Raw genomic sequence first — 15,068 nt, forward strand, 5'->3', positions numbered from 1 at the left:
TGGATTCGGTCTCCACGCTCAAGGCCCGCGATAGAAGCTATGCAATAGCTTAAAAAAAATGGAAAAGTACATGTTTGCAGGAGAGTAAGCGTATTTATATTGATAATTTATATTCGTAACTATATAACTATAATGCCTATATAACTTCAAATTATTTTCATATAGCTTAAATACCTATGTCTTTTATATCTGATTTAGATATAAAACGTATTTTAATTTAATAACAATAATAATAGACTAATTCTTAACCTTTATATATTCGTGTATTTATTGAAAATAATACTAGATAGCGGATTAAATATATCGATGTATCGATTTATTAGAAGATCGATCTTGTTCGGACAGAATCGCCATCCCTTATTTCCATATTGACCAATGAGTAATTACGGCTAACATCTTGACGGTAGCTGACGGACGAGAACTACAACAGCTAGAAGTCATATTTGCTAGATTACAGCACAGTGCAGGAGTAGCGATCAGAAAAAAAATCGAATAACGACGTTGAACTGTCGTTTCCTTTGCCTGTTTATTTATTTTGTTAACTTTATTTGGAAAATTATCGTACAATATAGTTCAGCAGTTATTTTATCCAAATATAGCATAGTTATATTTTATGTGACGCGAAACATTGTATGTAAACATAATTTAATTTTAAAAATTAGGTACTTATCGTGACATGAATTTCGCATCTACACGAGTATCGTATAGAGATCTACAGGAGGTGTTGAAACGCCAAAAGCTGGAATGAGACTTCTATTTATGTTGATTATTTCGATTCTGAGTTTGCTTTGTCCATTGAACCTTACGTTAAGACGGTAAGATATAATTTATATTAATAATGTTTATAATGTTAATGCGGGTACTTTTAAGTAGCGTTAACTTTAACAGCATTATGAAACAGATATAAAATTATGTTATATAAAAACGCTCTTATATGAACGAATCAGTCTACATAACACTATTGCGGCTAATATTTCTATGATACTACGAAAGAATTACGTTAAAGGTTAGGTATTAATAATAATATTTATATTAATTAAGGCTGTTTGTTGCAGGTACTGCTACAGATGCATCTCAAAGTTGAAACATAGTCATCAAAATCTAAAGGGCTCTATTTCCTTAAAAATTAAAAAAAATGTGGAAATGTCAATGATTTTCTAATACTATGTACGGTGTTCTGGTTGCCGTGCAGATTAATTTATGTTTGGTCCGTAAATTAAACTAGACTTAAGAACCATTAGTTCATTGAACTTAGTCTAAATGGTTGAAATGGTAAATGGTTGTGAGCACACGTGAACCGATTGATGCTCGAACGTAAACTGGGGGAAAATGTGGAAACACGGCACGCGCCAGCGCAACCGCTGACAGGGCGCAACGTGATGTGCGATGTGCCACTCGTACATACTATTTCGACTTAATCACAGGCAGTTATCAATATACTTAATCCGAAGTTTTATAATAAGCCTACTGAACTGAACACAAGCTCCAAACGATAGACATCCATGGAGGCATATAACGTTGTTGTATTATATAAGTAACCAAGTTAGTATCAAGTAAGTATGCGTATCATAGCTCATGATATTTTTTTCTTGTACATTCTATTTAATGGTTGAGAAGGCCCACCTTTTTATTACACAGACTTTTAGCTAAAACTCTTTTGAACTATAATTTATTTACAGTAGTGGACTAAAAATTACTTGATATAACATTCTTCTTTAAATTCGTAAAAATCATTAGAACTGTTCCCCAAAAGTTTTTCGAAAAATAAACTTTAAAATCCATGAGATTTTATCTTACGTGCCTCTCGTAACATGGTGGACCCATGAATGAAATATGCTCAGAGCAGACTTATGTCTGACACGAAGTGCATTTTACTTTTGACCTTCTATTTTTTCATCTAGGACATACCTATCGCTCAAAATTCGGTAGGTCTTAGGCTTTACAAGTGGGAGGCTCCTTTCCACAGGATGCAGGCTAGATTATTGGTACCACAACGGCGGTTATTTCTGCCGTGAAGCAGTAATGTGTAAACATTATTGTTTCGGTCTGAAGGGCGCCGTAGCTAGTGAAATTATTGGGCAAACGAGAATTAAAATCTTATGTTTCAAGGTGACGAGCGCAATTGTATTCCTGTTCAGATTTTTTTTTTGTCAAGAATCCTGAGCAGCACTGAGCGTCCTGCTGGTCTCGTCCCTTTTTTTCATAAAAAAATTCCAGACTGACATTGTTTTAACAACTTAAGCTACGCTGATGACATGGTGCTACTTAGCTCCTCAATAAAATATTATGGTCTTCGTAAATAAGTATCGGTTTGCGAAAGTTACGCCTTAAGACATGGATTAAAATACAATGTACGCAAATCAGAAATGTTGATCTTTAGAGCTGGTAAAGGTCCGGAGAGGATACCACCAGTTTTATTAGATGGGACACCAGTTCGGGTTGTATAACAGTTCAGGTATCTCGGACACGGGGTTGACGGGGTCCCTGAGCGACGACCTTGACATAGAACGAGAGCGAAGGTCACTGGCAATACGGTGCAACATGCTCGCTCGCCGATTTTCTCGGTGCACTGAGGATGTTAAAGTTACGTTGCTTAAAGCGAACTGTATGAGTTTTTATACTTCACAATTATGGATCAACTACACCAACTACTACGGACTACTACGCTGTTATACGGAATAGAATAGCGGGTTTCTGGGAAACCGTCCGTAATTCTAATAATAAGATGATTAAAGTTGTCGCTGAGGCATCCCCTGACAATGTGTTTTACAAACACTGTGTGTATGTAAGGGTACACCAGATCCCTAACGTAAAATGACTATTTATTTTTATTATTTTTTTAAGTGACTTTAATTTTATATTAATTAATTAAATATCTTTATACATTTTTTTTAAATTTTAAAATATTTTGACTACCTACTTATATGTAAACATGTTTTATATGGGTTTTATCATCTTCGGAATCTCATAAAGAGTTATCATCAGAAGTCTCCTCTGACTATGAAACAATTTGAAGATCTTGTTTTTGTTTCTGTTCCCACATTTATTTACCGAATAGGAGAATGAACGATCGTACGGGTCATCTGATGGTACGTAGGTATGTGATTACAGTAGCCCATTCGCTCTTGTAAAAACAGAGAAATCACAAGAACGTTGCCGACCGTATAATGCATCTAATACGTTTATTAGAATATGAACGTTTCATATGACTTCGAAAACCGTAAACACATTGGTACCTACGTGGCGGACGAGGTTCGAACAGGGGGCTCTATGGTGAAAGTCAACGGTCAACCTTTAAAAGAAAAAATCATTAAAGACATCTTCTTCATGGTTTATTGGCTCGGCATGTTACTTAGCGGCCGTTTTCAATAAGCTATCTATCCTTAGTTTAACTTACGGATAAATTGCTGTCACCGTTTAATGACAAGATCTTATCTATCCATAGTAATGTCCAATATAGTTATAGTCAAATGCTATCTGTTAATAGGTTATTGAAATGTAAGTAAGCGTAAAAGGATAGATTAATCTACCTCTAGTAAGTTAAACTAAGGATAGATAAGTTATTGAAAACGGCCGTAAATAAGCTTAGATCATTTATACGTCTAGATAGACTGTGACAACTGTGAAAACATCGAAAAAAATTGAGGTTGACAGTTAACCTCCATTTTGAGCAATGCACGCACACTAACACAAAGTGACATACAAATCGCGAGTGTAAGACGTAGCTTGTCACGCAAACTAAACTAATATTCCTTGCCAGTTTTTATTGGTTGTCTAACAGCAAGAGTGAAAAGACTGACAATGTAGACGTATAAATTATCTAAGGCAAGCTGAGCGATTGAGTAATTCTCAAGTTTTTTTATTTTATTAAAAAAAAAACAGAGGAAAATTATTGCTCAAAAAAAACTTAAAAGAGTAAAGAATAAGTACGATCAGGAAAGGACAGAAAATAGTATATTATTTACCATAGAATGAAATATACTACTATAAGGAAAGAAGTTTATATACACAAGGTTCATCAGAGGACAAGAGGATGTCAACGGAAGTAGGAAGTGGGATATGACACTGAATAAAATACTTCGTAATAATGTAACCTTCTTTCATAAATATATTAATAAAAAATATAATACATATTATATTAAAAACAATTGTGTGTTTTAATGAAATAACGTTGCAAGTGAAATATTATATCACAAAATAGTATATTATATATTTTACTTAAAATAGGATTAAAAAATGACTTATTCAACGACAATACCTCCATCCATTCGAAAATTTGTGCCTCATATCTGAGAAGACCGGGTGCAAGAAACTCAGCGGGCTTTTTTTTTTAATTTCTTCACATTATAATTTAGTACTATAAAATTTATTAGTTGTTAGCCTGAGTGTGGTCGCGTCATTCCCAATCGTGATATCATTAATCTTCATTTACTTTATAGTAACCTTTACCATATAAATAAACGACACTTCAATCTGACACCTTTGACTACTTGGCCAAACTGCCTTGAAAGCAGTAGTCATAAAAATTTATGATTCTACTTTAACCCTTCTCCTATATATGAACAAAAAAAATTGAGGCGATTGGGTATCGTGCGATGAGGTATTATTTGTCTTTGGACGCAACGGTAACCACTAAGTAGTAGGTAAGTCGCGTGAAAGTTGTAACGGAGGAGAGAGGAGAGTAATTATTGGGAGGATATTAATTGCTAGACGTTCAATACTCCAAGATGACGGTGAGGTTGAAACTCGAAAATAAAAGGAATATATTTTTTTGAGAGCAAAATTCTCATAACGCGCCTACTCGAATACTTAAGACAGTGCAACGAGTATAGTCTCCAAAATGCCAAATATTGTCATTTATGACTGTTAAAAATATAGTAACGTCAAAAATATTTTACGTATTGTAAACAGTTTATAAATATAACAATTATGGAAAACTCTTCAATACAAAGTAGTATTGATAATCGTACCGTCGATTTCGGGAATGTTCCAGTGGACTCTACATCTGAAAAAGTTATAATGCTTGAAAATAACTGGGAGGTAACTACGTTTTTTTAATTATTTATTCCCCTGAAAGTATATAGATTCTGCTATAGTCTATTGGCAGGCAATCAACTGGCAAATCTAACATTGGTGAGTGGTGTCCATGGATAGCCGTAAAGAAGACCTAGCAGGATATGTAATTATTGATCGTAAAGAGCTTACTATCAAAATTCTATCCTATGGTCTTCTGTCTAAATGCAAAAACATACGAGCATACATATGCGTTACTTTATTGTATGTGATCACCGCAGCCTCTACTCTCCTGTTACACCAGAAGAATCACATGAGACATACATATGAATTCGAAAACAAAATGAATTCGGCGGATAACTTATTGGTACGTGAGAATCGAACAGGAGGCACCGTGGGTAGAATCAATGGTTCTACCAACGGTAACGCCAGCTTTCCCCAGGAGTAATATAGAAACCGTTATTACTGGTTGTTGCTCGACCCTTATTCTTGAGAGTACTGGTGTTGTCCAAGGTTGTCTTCTTTGTCCATAACTACCTATGCAAATCAATATTACGTTGTCTATCCCAATATTAATAACTATGCTGATGATACTATGCAGATCCGCAAAGACAATATTGCTTTAACTCACAAAAACCCCGCCGAAAGAACTCATTTCAATGCTTGCGATATAATAACATTCAGCAACTATAATCAAGTCAAATATATTGGAGAAGGCACAATCCTCCTCTTGCATAAAAAGGCATAAAAAAAGGCATTTATTTTCTCAAAATTGATTCCTTTAGAATTCTTTTTGATGTCATTTCTTATACTACTAGATACTACTACCGCTTCGGAAACAAATGGCGCTTTGAGAGAGAAGAAGCGGCGCAAGAAACTCTCCCAGCATTCTTTTTTTTGCGCTCTTTTCAATAAAAATATACAATATTGTACAGTCATTTCTATCGCTATAAAATAATCACAATCTAGTCCCAGGCTGTCCGATCATTTAGATATTCAGCAGTGGAGTAATAGGATTTACGAGAGAGCCATTTTTTTATAAAACATTTAAATTTATTTATAGATAATGCCTGAACAGTGGCTGGGACTTTATTGTAGAAGTGTATACATTTACCCTAAAAGCTATTATGTATCTTATGAAGCCTACTAGAATTAGTTACAAGCAATCCCTTATTTCTAGTGTTATAATAATGAAAATCACTATTAAGAGCAAAAAGGTGACGATTTTTGTGAACATATATTAAATTTTCATAAATGTACTGACAATGAACAGTCATAATATTTATTTCTTTAAATTTTTCTTTGAGAGACTGTCTATAACCAAGCTGATATATAGCACGAACAGCTCTCTTTTGCAATGCAAACACTATATCAATGTCAGCAGCATGACCCCATGGTAATATACCGTACGTCATGATGCTGTGAAAATAACTAAAGTACACTAATCTAGCGGTCGCAACATTCGTTTACTCTCTAATCTTTCTAACTGCATATGCCGCAGAGCTGAGTCTATCTGCTAGATGGGTAATATGTGGATCCCACTGAAGCTTTTTATCTTACGTGATACCCAAGAAGACCGTAGCGTCCACAAGTTCCAATCTCTGGTCATTTATAAGTACGTTGGTTTGTACCTCCGCTGTGTTTGGTGTAATGAACCGTAAACACTTTGTTTTTTTACTGTTTAAGTGCAGATTATTCGTCTCAAACCAACGCACTATCTTTGAGAGTGCATTGCTTACCTCGTCATCAATATCCGCACCTCGCTTGACTTTAAAAATAAGTGAAGTATCATCAGCAAACAATACAATCTCATGGCTATCATCTACCACAAACGTTAGATCGTTAATATATATAAGAAACAAGAAAGGACCGAGAATAGAACCCTGTGGAACACCTATTTCCACAGGTTTACCCGAAGACCGTTTGCCATTTACATCGACTATCTGAACTCTTTCGCTTAAATATGATTTTAACAGATTTAGGGCTCTATTTTTCACTCCATAATGCTTTAGTTTTAGGAGTAAAGTTTCATGGTGGACGCAGTCAAATGCTTTTGACAAATCACAAAAATGCCCAATGCATCCTGTGACTCTTCCCAGGCGTCAAAGATGTGCTCAATGAGTCTAGTACCCGCATTAATTGTTGATAAGCCCCTAGTGAAACCAAACAGATTTTTGTTCATTAATTTACAAAAATGCATTTGAAGCTGTTGAAGCAAAAGTTTTTCAAAAATTTTACTAAAAACAGGCAGCACTGAAATAGGTCTGAAATTAGCAGGGTTAAAAGAACTGCCCGATTTAAACAAAGGTATAACTTTGCTAAAAAAAAATATTTCTAAATAAAAATTATTTCGGCCAATTCCAGCTGTAGTGTATTATAATAATATTGTATTTTTTCTTTCAGAAAGTGCTAACGTACCGTGTATCTCTTTTGTACATAATGAATAACATTGACCAAGCGTTCAAAGTCACGTTGTCTTCGTCATCTGTCGCACCTCACGATTGCCTTTCCATTATAATTAATTTCAAGCCTCGCGTGTCAGGCCAAAGCTACACAGAATATTACTTGGTCGATGATATTTTGGGAAACACGTACAAACTGACTGTTACTGGGAATTCTTTCGGTACGTGCGTCGTTTGTATTTTGCTACTGTCGAACGATTAAGTTCTACTTACGTTTTTGCCGCAGGTCGAATTTAATGCATTAGTACGTTAGCAGCGGGGCCATTTTCAAAAAACTTACAGCCAGTGTGTTAACGACCTATTACATCTCATAACCGTGCTAAAGCGCAGTGCGTATGAGACCTGACGAATCTCCAAAAAAATTGATTTATTAAAAATGTCAAAGCTCCTTCAAATGAAAATGAAAAGAACTATATTTATCTACACCCACGCTTCAAATCTTCTATTAAAGATTCTGAAACAGTTAGCTTATTGCCAACATTAAAACACCCAATGTTCTAATAACCATTACATCATCCAAACGAGTGTTGTAATGTTGTACTGAATTTGTGTGTGGACATAGGTGTCGAGTGGGTTTCGAGTGAGCCATTAATTTGCTATATTATCGATACTACTAATAATAAGACTTACTAACATTTTGTTAAATACAGGTCCAAATGTTAAGATAAATATGCGAAAGATCGAATTCAGAATATGCAAGAATGTTTCGGAGCAAAGGAAGCAAATCATAAAAATTATTAATAAATCGTCAATCGATGCACCATACCAATGGCTTCTGCCGTTTACCGGACACGAATTTTTTCAAGTAAAAAATATATAATTATGTTCATGACTATCTTTAGTTTTGGATTGTTATGATGAGTTCGGGAAAGAGAGATCCCTTCGCTGTCAACTGTGAACCCTTCGGGTGATGCATGGGCGGTAAAACATTTATTGTGGTGATATTATAGTTTTTTCGGCGCCTATTTCTGCCTTGAAGCAGTAATGTGTAAGCATTACTGTGTTTCGGTCTGAAGGGCGCCGTAGCTAGTGAAATTACTGGGCAAATGAGACTTCACATCTTATGTCTCAAGGTGACGAGCGCAGTTGTAGTGCTGTTCAGAATTTTCAGGTTTTTCAATAATCCTGAATGGGCACTGCTTTGTAATGGGAGGGACTTGGGTATCAATTACCATCAGCTTAACATTCAGCTCGTCTTGTCCCTTATTTTCATAAAAAAATAACTAACATCTAATTAATTAACTGTAAAGTTAAATATAAAAATTATTTAATACAAAGTCAAAATATATTATGCTAGGCTTCCAAGAGTAAAGGCACCGACACATTTGTATTATTCAAAGAAATTTTGGATAGAGTACCTCGTTAACGGTTGAAATTGAAGTGTGTCGACGCCAGACCCAGGAAAACATCGCCTTTCCCTTTAGCTTAGGACATATTTTGAGGTCTTCAATGAGACAAAGATTGAAATGGACGAACTTAGAATTAGCATATTATCAATTAACAAAATAGTTTATTACTGTATATTTTTCAGACCATTCAGAATTTTTGAGATTTTTCAAGAATCCTGAGCGGCGCTGCATTGTAATGGATAGGGCGTATCAATTACCATCAGCTGAACGTCCTGCTCGTCTTGTCCCTTATTTTCATAAAAAAAAAGTTTGTTCTCCTCAATTACATAACAAAAGTTATAGACGTTCTCTAGGTACCTTCCTTATCTTACACATACATTTTAAACTTTAAAGTGTTTCGTCTTTACTTGAATTATAAGCAAAACTAAGGTAAATCGTTATTATATATAAGGAAGAGGAACGGTCCAAGAATAGCTATTTGCGGTTCCCGAAGTTGAGCGGATCCCCAGGAGATACATTGCCTTTTATTTCTGAGTTTTAGCACTTAAAAGTGTTGTGACAACATCAAGACAAGTCTTATGTCGAAATAACTAAACTAGACTGTTGACTTTTGTATGATAAACAACAATAAAATAAAAATTAATATTAGTATAGATACTTCAGACATAGTTTAAATTTAAGTTTGCTAAAATATTATTATATTTTAGATTTCAACCGGCAATTGTGGAGTAATACGTGGCTTTGAGACTATAACTGCAACAGTAATATTTACCGGCACTTCGTTAGGAGTATACGCCTCAGAGCTTGTTTGTCTGGTTCTTCACCAGGTAATTGGACAGTAAAAATAGTTACTTTTTCATTAAAATCAACTACAAAACAAGTTTTAAGCTCAGCGATCTTTTAACTTGCTTTGAAAAATACCTCATTACGGTTAAACCACATTAGTTCATTGAAAGAATGTGTGTGAGGTTTATTTGTTCGGAATACGGTATAAGATATATTAAGTGTTCATTTGTATTCCTAAATACTCTAAAAATTATTTATTAATACGGCTTTACTCACGTTTTTGTCGGTGTCAGAAAAGTTTTAAATCGAAATTTTTTTCGGAAGTTTAAATTCTCGATCATATTTTCAGTTTTTTATGTAAAATAAGGATACAGAGTCTAAAATTCGAAAATTAGCTTGCAGGGGTTGAAATATAATAAAAACTACCCCCGAAACAGCTTTTTGGCGATTTTCTTCGAACTGATAAAGTACCCTAATTTTTAAAAATTAACTAATAAACATTTTTTAATGTTTTTTTTTAAATCTTTTCTATTTTTCATGATTGACATTTCTAGAGAAAAAAAAGTTTTAATTGTTTTTACAACCCCTGCAAGCTAATTTTCGATTTTTTGACTCTGTATCCTTATTTTACATAAAAAAACTGAAAATATGATCGAGAATTTAAACTTCCGAAAAAAATTTCGATTTAAAACTTTTCTTTACTGGACTAGAGGTACTTCATCAGGGGTGAGTGTGGTGGGTTCGCGATAACGTCCCACCTCTTACTCTAACAACTATAGTAAACAAAATATTACATCAAAGACAGACGATATTTGAACTCAAATATTCGTCAAGTAATTCCATCTTATTATAAATAATAAAATAATTGGTAAATCAATAAACGAGAAAAAATATTATTTAAATAATTATTTAACATTCCTTTTTATGTTTCTAAGGATCCAATATTTCTGAACATCATTGCGGTTGTCATGTTATCCGGTATCCCCATGTGCAATATAAATGATCATATTTTCGAAAAGCGATGGAAAAGCAAGCAGCGCTCAGCATATTTAATGGAGAATAGTCTACGGCAACTTAATTATATACCGGCAGCTTCCTGCTTTGAGAGATTTCTAGATTTTGGTACTGGAAGCGCAACGGATTGGACCTTGAACGTTTCACAGACTTTATGTGTTACAAACCATCAGGACGAGGATGCGTACTTATTGTGGATTATAGGTACCTTACATATTGTATTTTAATTTACAGAATAGTATCCAAACTAAATGGTTTGGGTGATAAGGGAGAATACTTATGTTAATGGGCTTAAATACACTAAGGTAGGAATTCACACTTTGGGTGTTTATTTCGTTTAAACAAAATTCGCCAAATATAAATAAACAAATTTACTCGAAAGTAATAAGGAAATGCTCACAATTTAAACGAATGAATGAAATAAAGGAAATAATAATAGGTAAGCAATCAGAAGCTGTGAAGGCTTCGAAAAAAATAATGCTGAACTATTGGCTTCTATTCTCTCCGCACTCGCTCAGTGTCCTTCACACGTTACTAAGACGTCAGACGCCGCTAAAAAGTTTGTTAAAAAATGGCAATTTGTCCAATCAAAGTTTGCAGAAGCTATAAAGGCAGTTTGTTACATAAAATTAGCCGTAAATTACCCATTGAAGTTAAAAATTACTAAGTTTACGATTTTGTATATTTATTTTATTTTAGTTTATTCTATAAAATAATATGTATAAAGCGCATCGTGCACCTATTTTATACACTTAAGATTACCTAAGCAAAGAAAATCAATACGAGGTGTTGTAAGTAAAGAGTTTTATATATTATATTTATATTTTATTCACATTTTTTATGCACATTTTATTTAAATAGTAAGCAATGATTATCAGTTTTCTTTATTTAATGAAGCTAATTAAGGATTGGGCTCAGTTTTAATTTCGTGATAGCAGATGTCGAGTTTTTAAAGTTGCGAGCATGTTTGTCGCATCCACGCCTTAACTGATCAACCGATTATCATAATTTTTCACCCAAATTGTCAGGATTACAGAAAAGACTATTTAATTTTTACCTATCGCGAAATTTTCAAAGTGTCCCAGGGAGCTCGATACAAATTTTAGGTTGAATCCACATAAAATCATCTGTGAAAGGAAGCTATGGTAGAAGTGATAATTCGCGTAAGCCGCGTAAAATAATTATTTCAAACTAAATTGATATCGTTTCCGAGTTTCTCAGGGTGGTAATGAAAAACATCATTTAACTTAATAAGACTTATTTTTTTTACAGATTCGGAGAACATATTTCTGATTGATCCCATAGAGACTGTTATACCTCCAAATGAATCAAGATTGTTTACTGTTCGATTTAGGTACCCTACATATAATTTTATGTACTCAATATACAATTTCATCATATATACATATTATAATTTATTGTTTAAAGATACGTAGAGAAAAACGAAGAGCTGTTTCACCTGACTCCTGCTGCTGAATTCCACCTTCGCACGACACGCCACAAGTTAGGATTTCATCCCCAACATCTGGATGTGTGGCGGTCTTCCACAGTGTGGTTTTCTTCCACGTACTTACTACAAAGCTGTTGAACAAACTTCCTTGTGGGGTGTTTCCAGACCGATACGACACAGGTACCTTCAAAAACAGCGCGTACACCTTCCTTAAAGGTCGGCAACGCTCCTTTGATTCCTCTGGAGTTGCAAGAGAATGTGGGCGGCGGTGATCACTTATCATCACATCACATGACCCGTACGCTTGTTTGTCCTCCTATTCTATAAAAAAAACCCAACGCAGACCTACAAGACAGCCAATGCTCTCTTGTTTTGCATAACCGGAACACAGAAAAAATTAAAAGGGTTGATTATTACCATATACTTTGTGCCAGACGTCAGCAACAAAAGACCGAATATCGAATGCGCGGTGCATAACGCTTTCATTTCATACCGTGTGGATAACACAATGTATGAAACTATCTCTGAATCAAATTCTGGATCGAACTTTCTCATGCAGTAGGAAGAATCACAAGAGCATTTACTTTTCACAGAGTGCATGAGCTTTTTTGAAATAGGTAACATGTGATTGTTCATGTCATATCTACTAAATAGTCCCTTCAGAGTTGGAACATTCTAATAGAGGCAATAGAAGTGAGATTTTCTACACACAAATAGTACAGTCAACAATCAAATTTTCGTCCCAAACTTGAGAAAATAGCGATAGAGTGAGCCAGACTTGTGCCGTAGATCGCTATCGGGTAGTGTTTCTTCTTTGGCTTTGCCTTCCAAATTTCCGCGACATTTGGTCGAAATTTCAAGACTCAGGGGGTCGATCATGTAATATTCCTCTAACTATACAAATAAAGAAATTATTATTTTTATTATTACCTAAGTACTACTAGCCTACATAGTTCTTGCAGAATACCTATTGCTTAATTGACACCGCCGTGTTACCCTCTCTAGCTGTCCAGTTCTACTTCGATTCGAGTTGTGTACATAAACACCTGGGCATCATTGATTTCCGAATCAGACTAGTTTATATTAATTACATTTCATTTTGGAACAAATATAACTTATAAAACAAACTATAAAATTCGAAAAAACAATAAAACTTTCCAGACCGAATGCGGAAAGCGAAGCATTTAGCTTCTTATTATGTGGTGATTGTCAGCATAAGACTTACAGAGACGACAACCTGACTGTAAAACTAAAGCATACTTGGTTCAGGATTCCATGTATCGGTAACACCTGGCCACCTTGTACTGAATGGACAACAGAATGGGATTGTCCTATTGAGGTGAGTATTCGGAACAATGCTTGCTTGGGTCAAGTAAATTTCCGCTCAATTGTTAAAGAATTTATGAACAAGCCTTGCAATCGAGCGTAACGCTGCAGCTATAAAGGAACAACACCATGAAAAGGTACTTTAGTTATGTCAATGTATAAAAATCAGCGCTTTGAATATGAGTAAATTAAGTGATATATTTGCCAACGTTTCTTGCCAGCTACTTATAGGTAAACGGGCCACCTCGCCAACTAGGGAGTACGCATATTCTCTTTAGACACATAATATTATATTATCTATTTGTGTAGAATACACTAGAAACTAATAGAGGTGCATCGACATAATAGAAGAGTAATACAAAATTTGTCATCATGCCTATCGTCAAAGATGATAAATTATGATCTATGAACAGGTCCGTTTATATCAAGATTGCAGAGATCGCGTTAGGACAATTAGAACGCACAGCGATTCTTGTGTCTTATATCATAATTATTGTGTAGCGCCTCAGTGGTTATTCAACAGTTTTGAAAGACGTTTTGATGAAAGAAAGTTTCGATTAAAGAAGGATCTGATTGTGTGGTGGTCGACTTATTTATCAAAATATATTTATCACATATGTTTGAAGTAATTTAAGTAAGACCAAAGTAATGATTATTAAGAGATATGGTTTGGAAGCAGAACGAAGGTGCATAATAAGGTGAACGAAGTATTTCACGAATTTACGCGCAGCTTGAGGCAAGTCCGGCTGCTCATAGAGACCTACGCTTATTACGATAGTGAATGATAAGTGTGGCTAAATAAGTATGAAATTAGAGACATGGAGTCTGAGAAGACAGTGTAGATAAAAAGAAATATAGAGTTAAAGATGTGGAGACAGTTATCGAAAAGGGAATGTTGTTTGGCAGCATGCTTTAGTCAAATTCAAGGAGCGAATGTGGATGTAAGGATTATAGAATTATATGAAAAGGAACCAGTGCTTGCATGATAAGGTTAATATGAGTGGAAACGTAATAAAAAAATTAAAACAGATAGAATTTGTCCTCTAAGAATGAAAGGGAAGAATATTATCATGAGTGGGAGAAATAAAGGTGTGTAATGTCTGTCGGAATACGCATTTCTACTGTATTAAATAGTTTTATTTATTGAACTAAATCGAAGATGTATTATGGGTACCAAAAGGGCGCCTATTTCTGCCGCGAAGCAGTACCTAATGTGTATACATTACTGTGTTTCGGTCTGAAGGGCGCCGTAGCTAGTTAAATTACTGTGCAAATGAGACTTAACATCTTATATCTCGAGGTGACGAGCGCAATTGTAGAGCCGGCCGCTCAGAATTTTTTGGTTTTTTCAAGAATCCTGAGCGGCACTGCATTGTAATGGGTAGGGCGTATCAATTACCATCAGCTGAACGTCCTGCTCGTCTCGATAAAAAAATATTTGAAGATGTTTTTTGCCTCATAATATATATTTTTTTAATTTAGGTTGTGCTTCCACCGACCGTTCCTTTGCGGACCGCCTTCACTAACTTCATGCTATCCAATAAGCTTGGAATTCCGATGCATTTTAAATTTCAAGCTCCACCAGACACGTAAGTAATTTATTTATTTTATATTGTCCTTTACTGACTTGCTCAACAACAAGTTACGAATAATAATTATTATTGTCCA

At 34.7% G+C, this 15,068-nt stretch overlaps 1 protein-coding gene across 1 annotated transcript; it reads left to right on the forward strand.

Annotated features, from left to right (window-relative positions):
* Positions 1–4,901: 4,901 nt before the first annotated feature.
* LOC126967492 (uncharacterized) lies at positions 4,902–14,993 on the forward strand. The gene is made up of 7 exons (XM_050811980.1): positions 4,902–5,040; positions 8,126–8,280; positions 9,532–9,651; positions 10,546–10,828; positions 11,897–11,978; positions 13,236–13,413; positions 14,883–14,993. Exons 2-7 carry the CDS (start codon positions 8,146–8,148, stop codon positions 14,991–14,993), a joined length of 909 nt encoding a protein of 302 aa, XP_050667937.1. The 5' UTR covers positions 4,902–5,040; positions 8,126–8,145.
* The last annotated feature ends 75 nt before the right edge of the window (positions 14,994–15,068 follow it).

The sequence above is a fragment of the Leptidea sinapis genome, chromosome 13, assembly GCF_905404315.1.
Source record: "Leptidea sinapis chromosome 13, ilLepSina1.1, whole genome shotgun sequence".
Lineage (NCBI taxonomy): Eukaryota > Metazoa > Arthropoda > Insecta > Lepidoptera > Pieridae > Leptidea > Leptidea sinapis.

Bases quoted from the DNA above. Each gene is read 5' to 3' on its own strand.
- LOC126967492 (XM_050811980.1), top strand. From the start codon at position 8,146: ATGCGAAAGATCGAATTCAGAATATGCAAGAATGTTTCGGAGCAAAGG. The intron at 8,281-9,531 runs GTAAAAAATATA...ATTATATTTTAG, and splicing joins CCGGACACGAATTTTTTCAA to ATTTCAACCGGCAATTGTGG. The intron at 10,829-11,896 runs GTACCTTACATA...TTTTTTTTACAG, and splicing joins GTACTTATTGTGGATTATAG to ATTCGGAGAACATATTTCTG.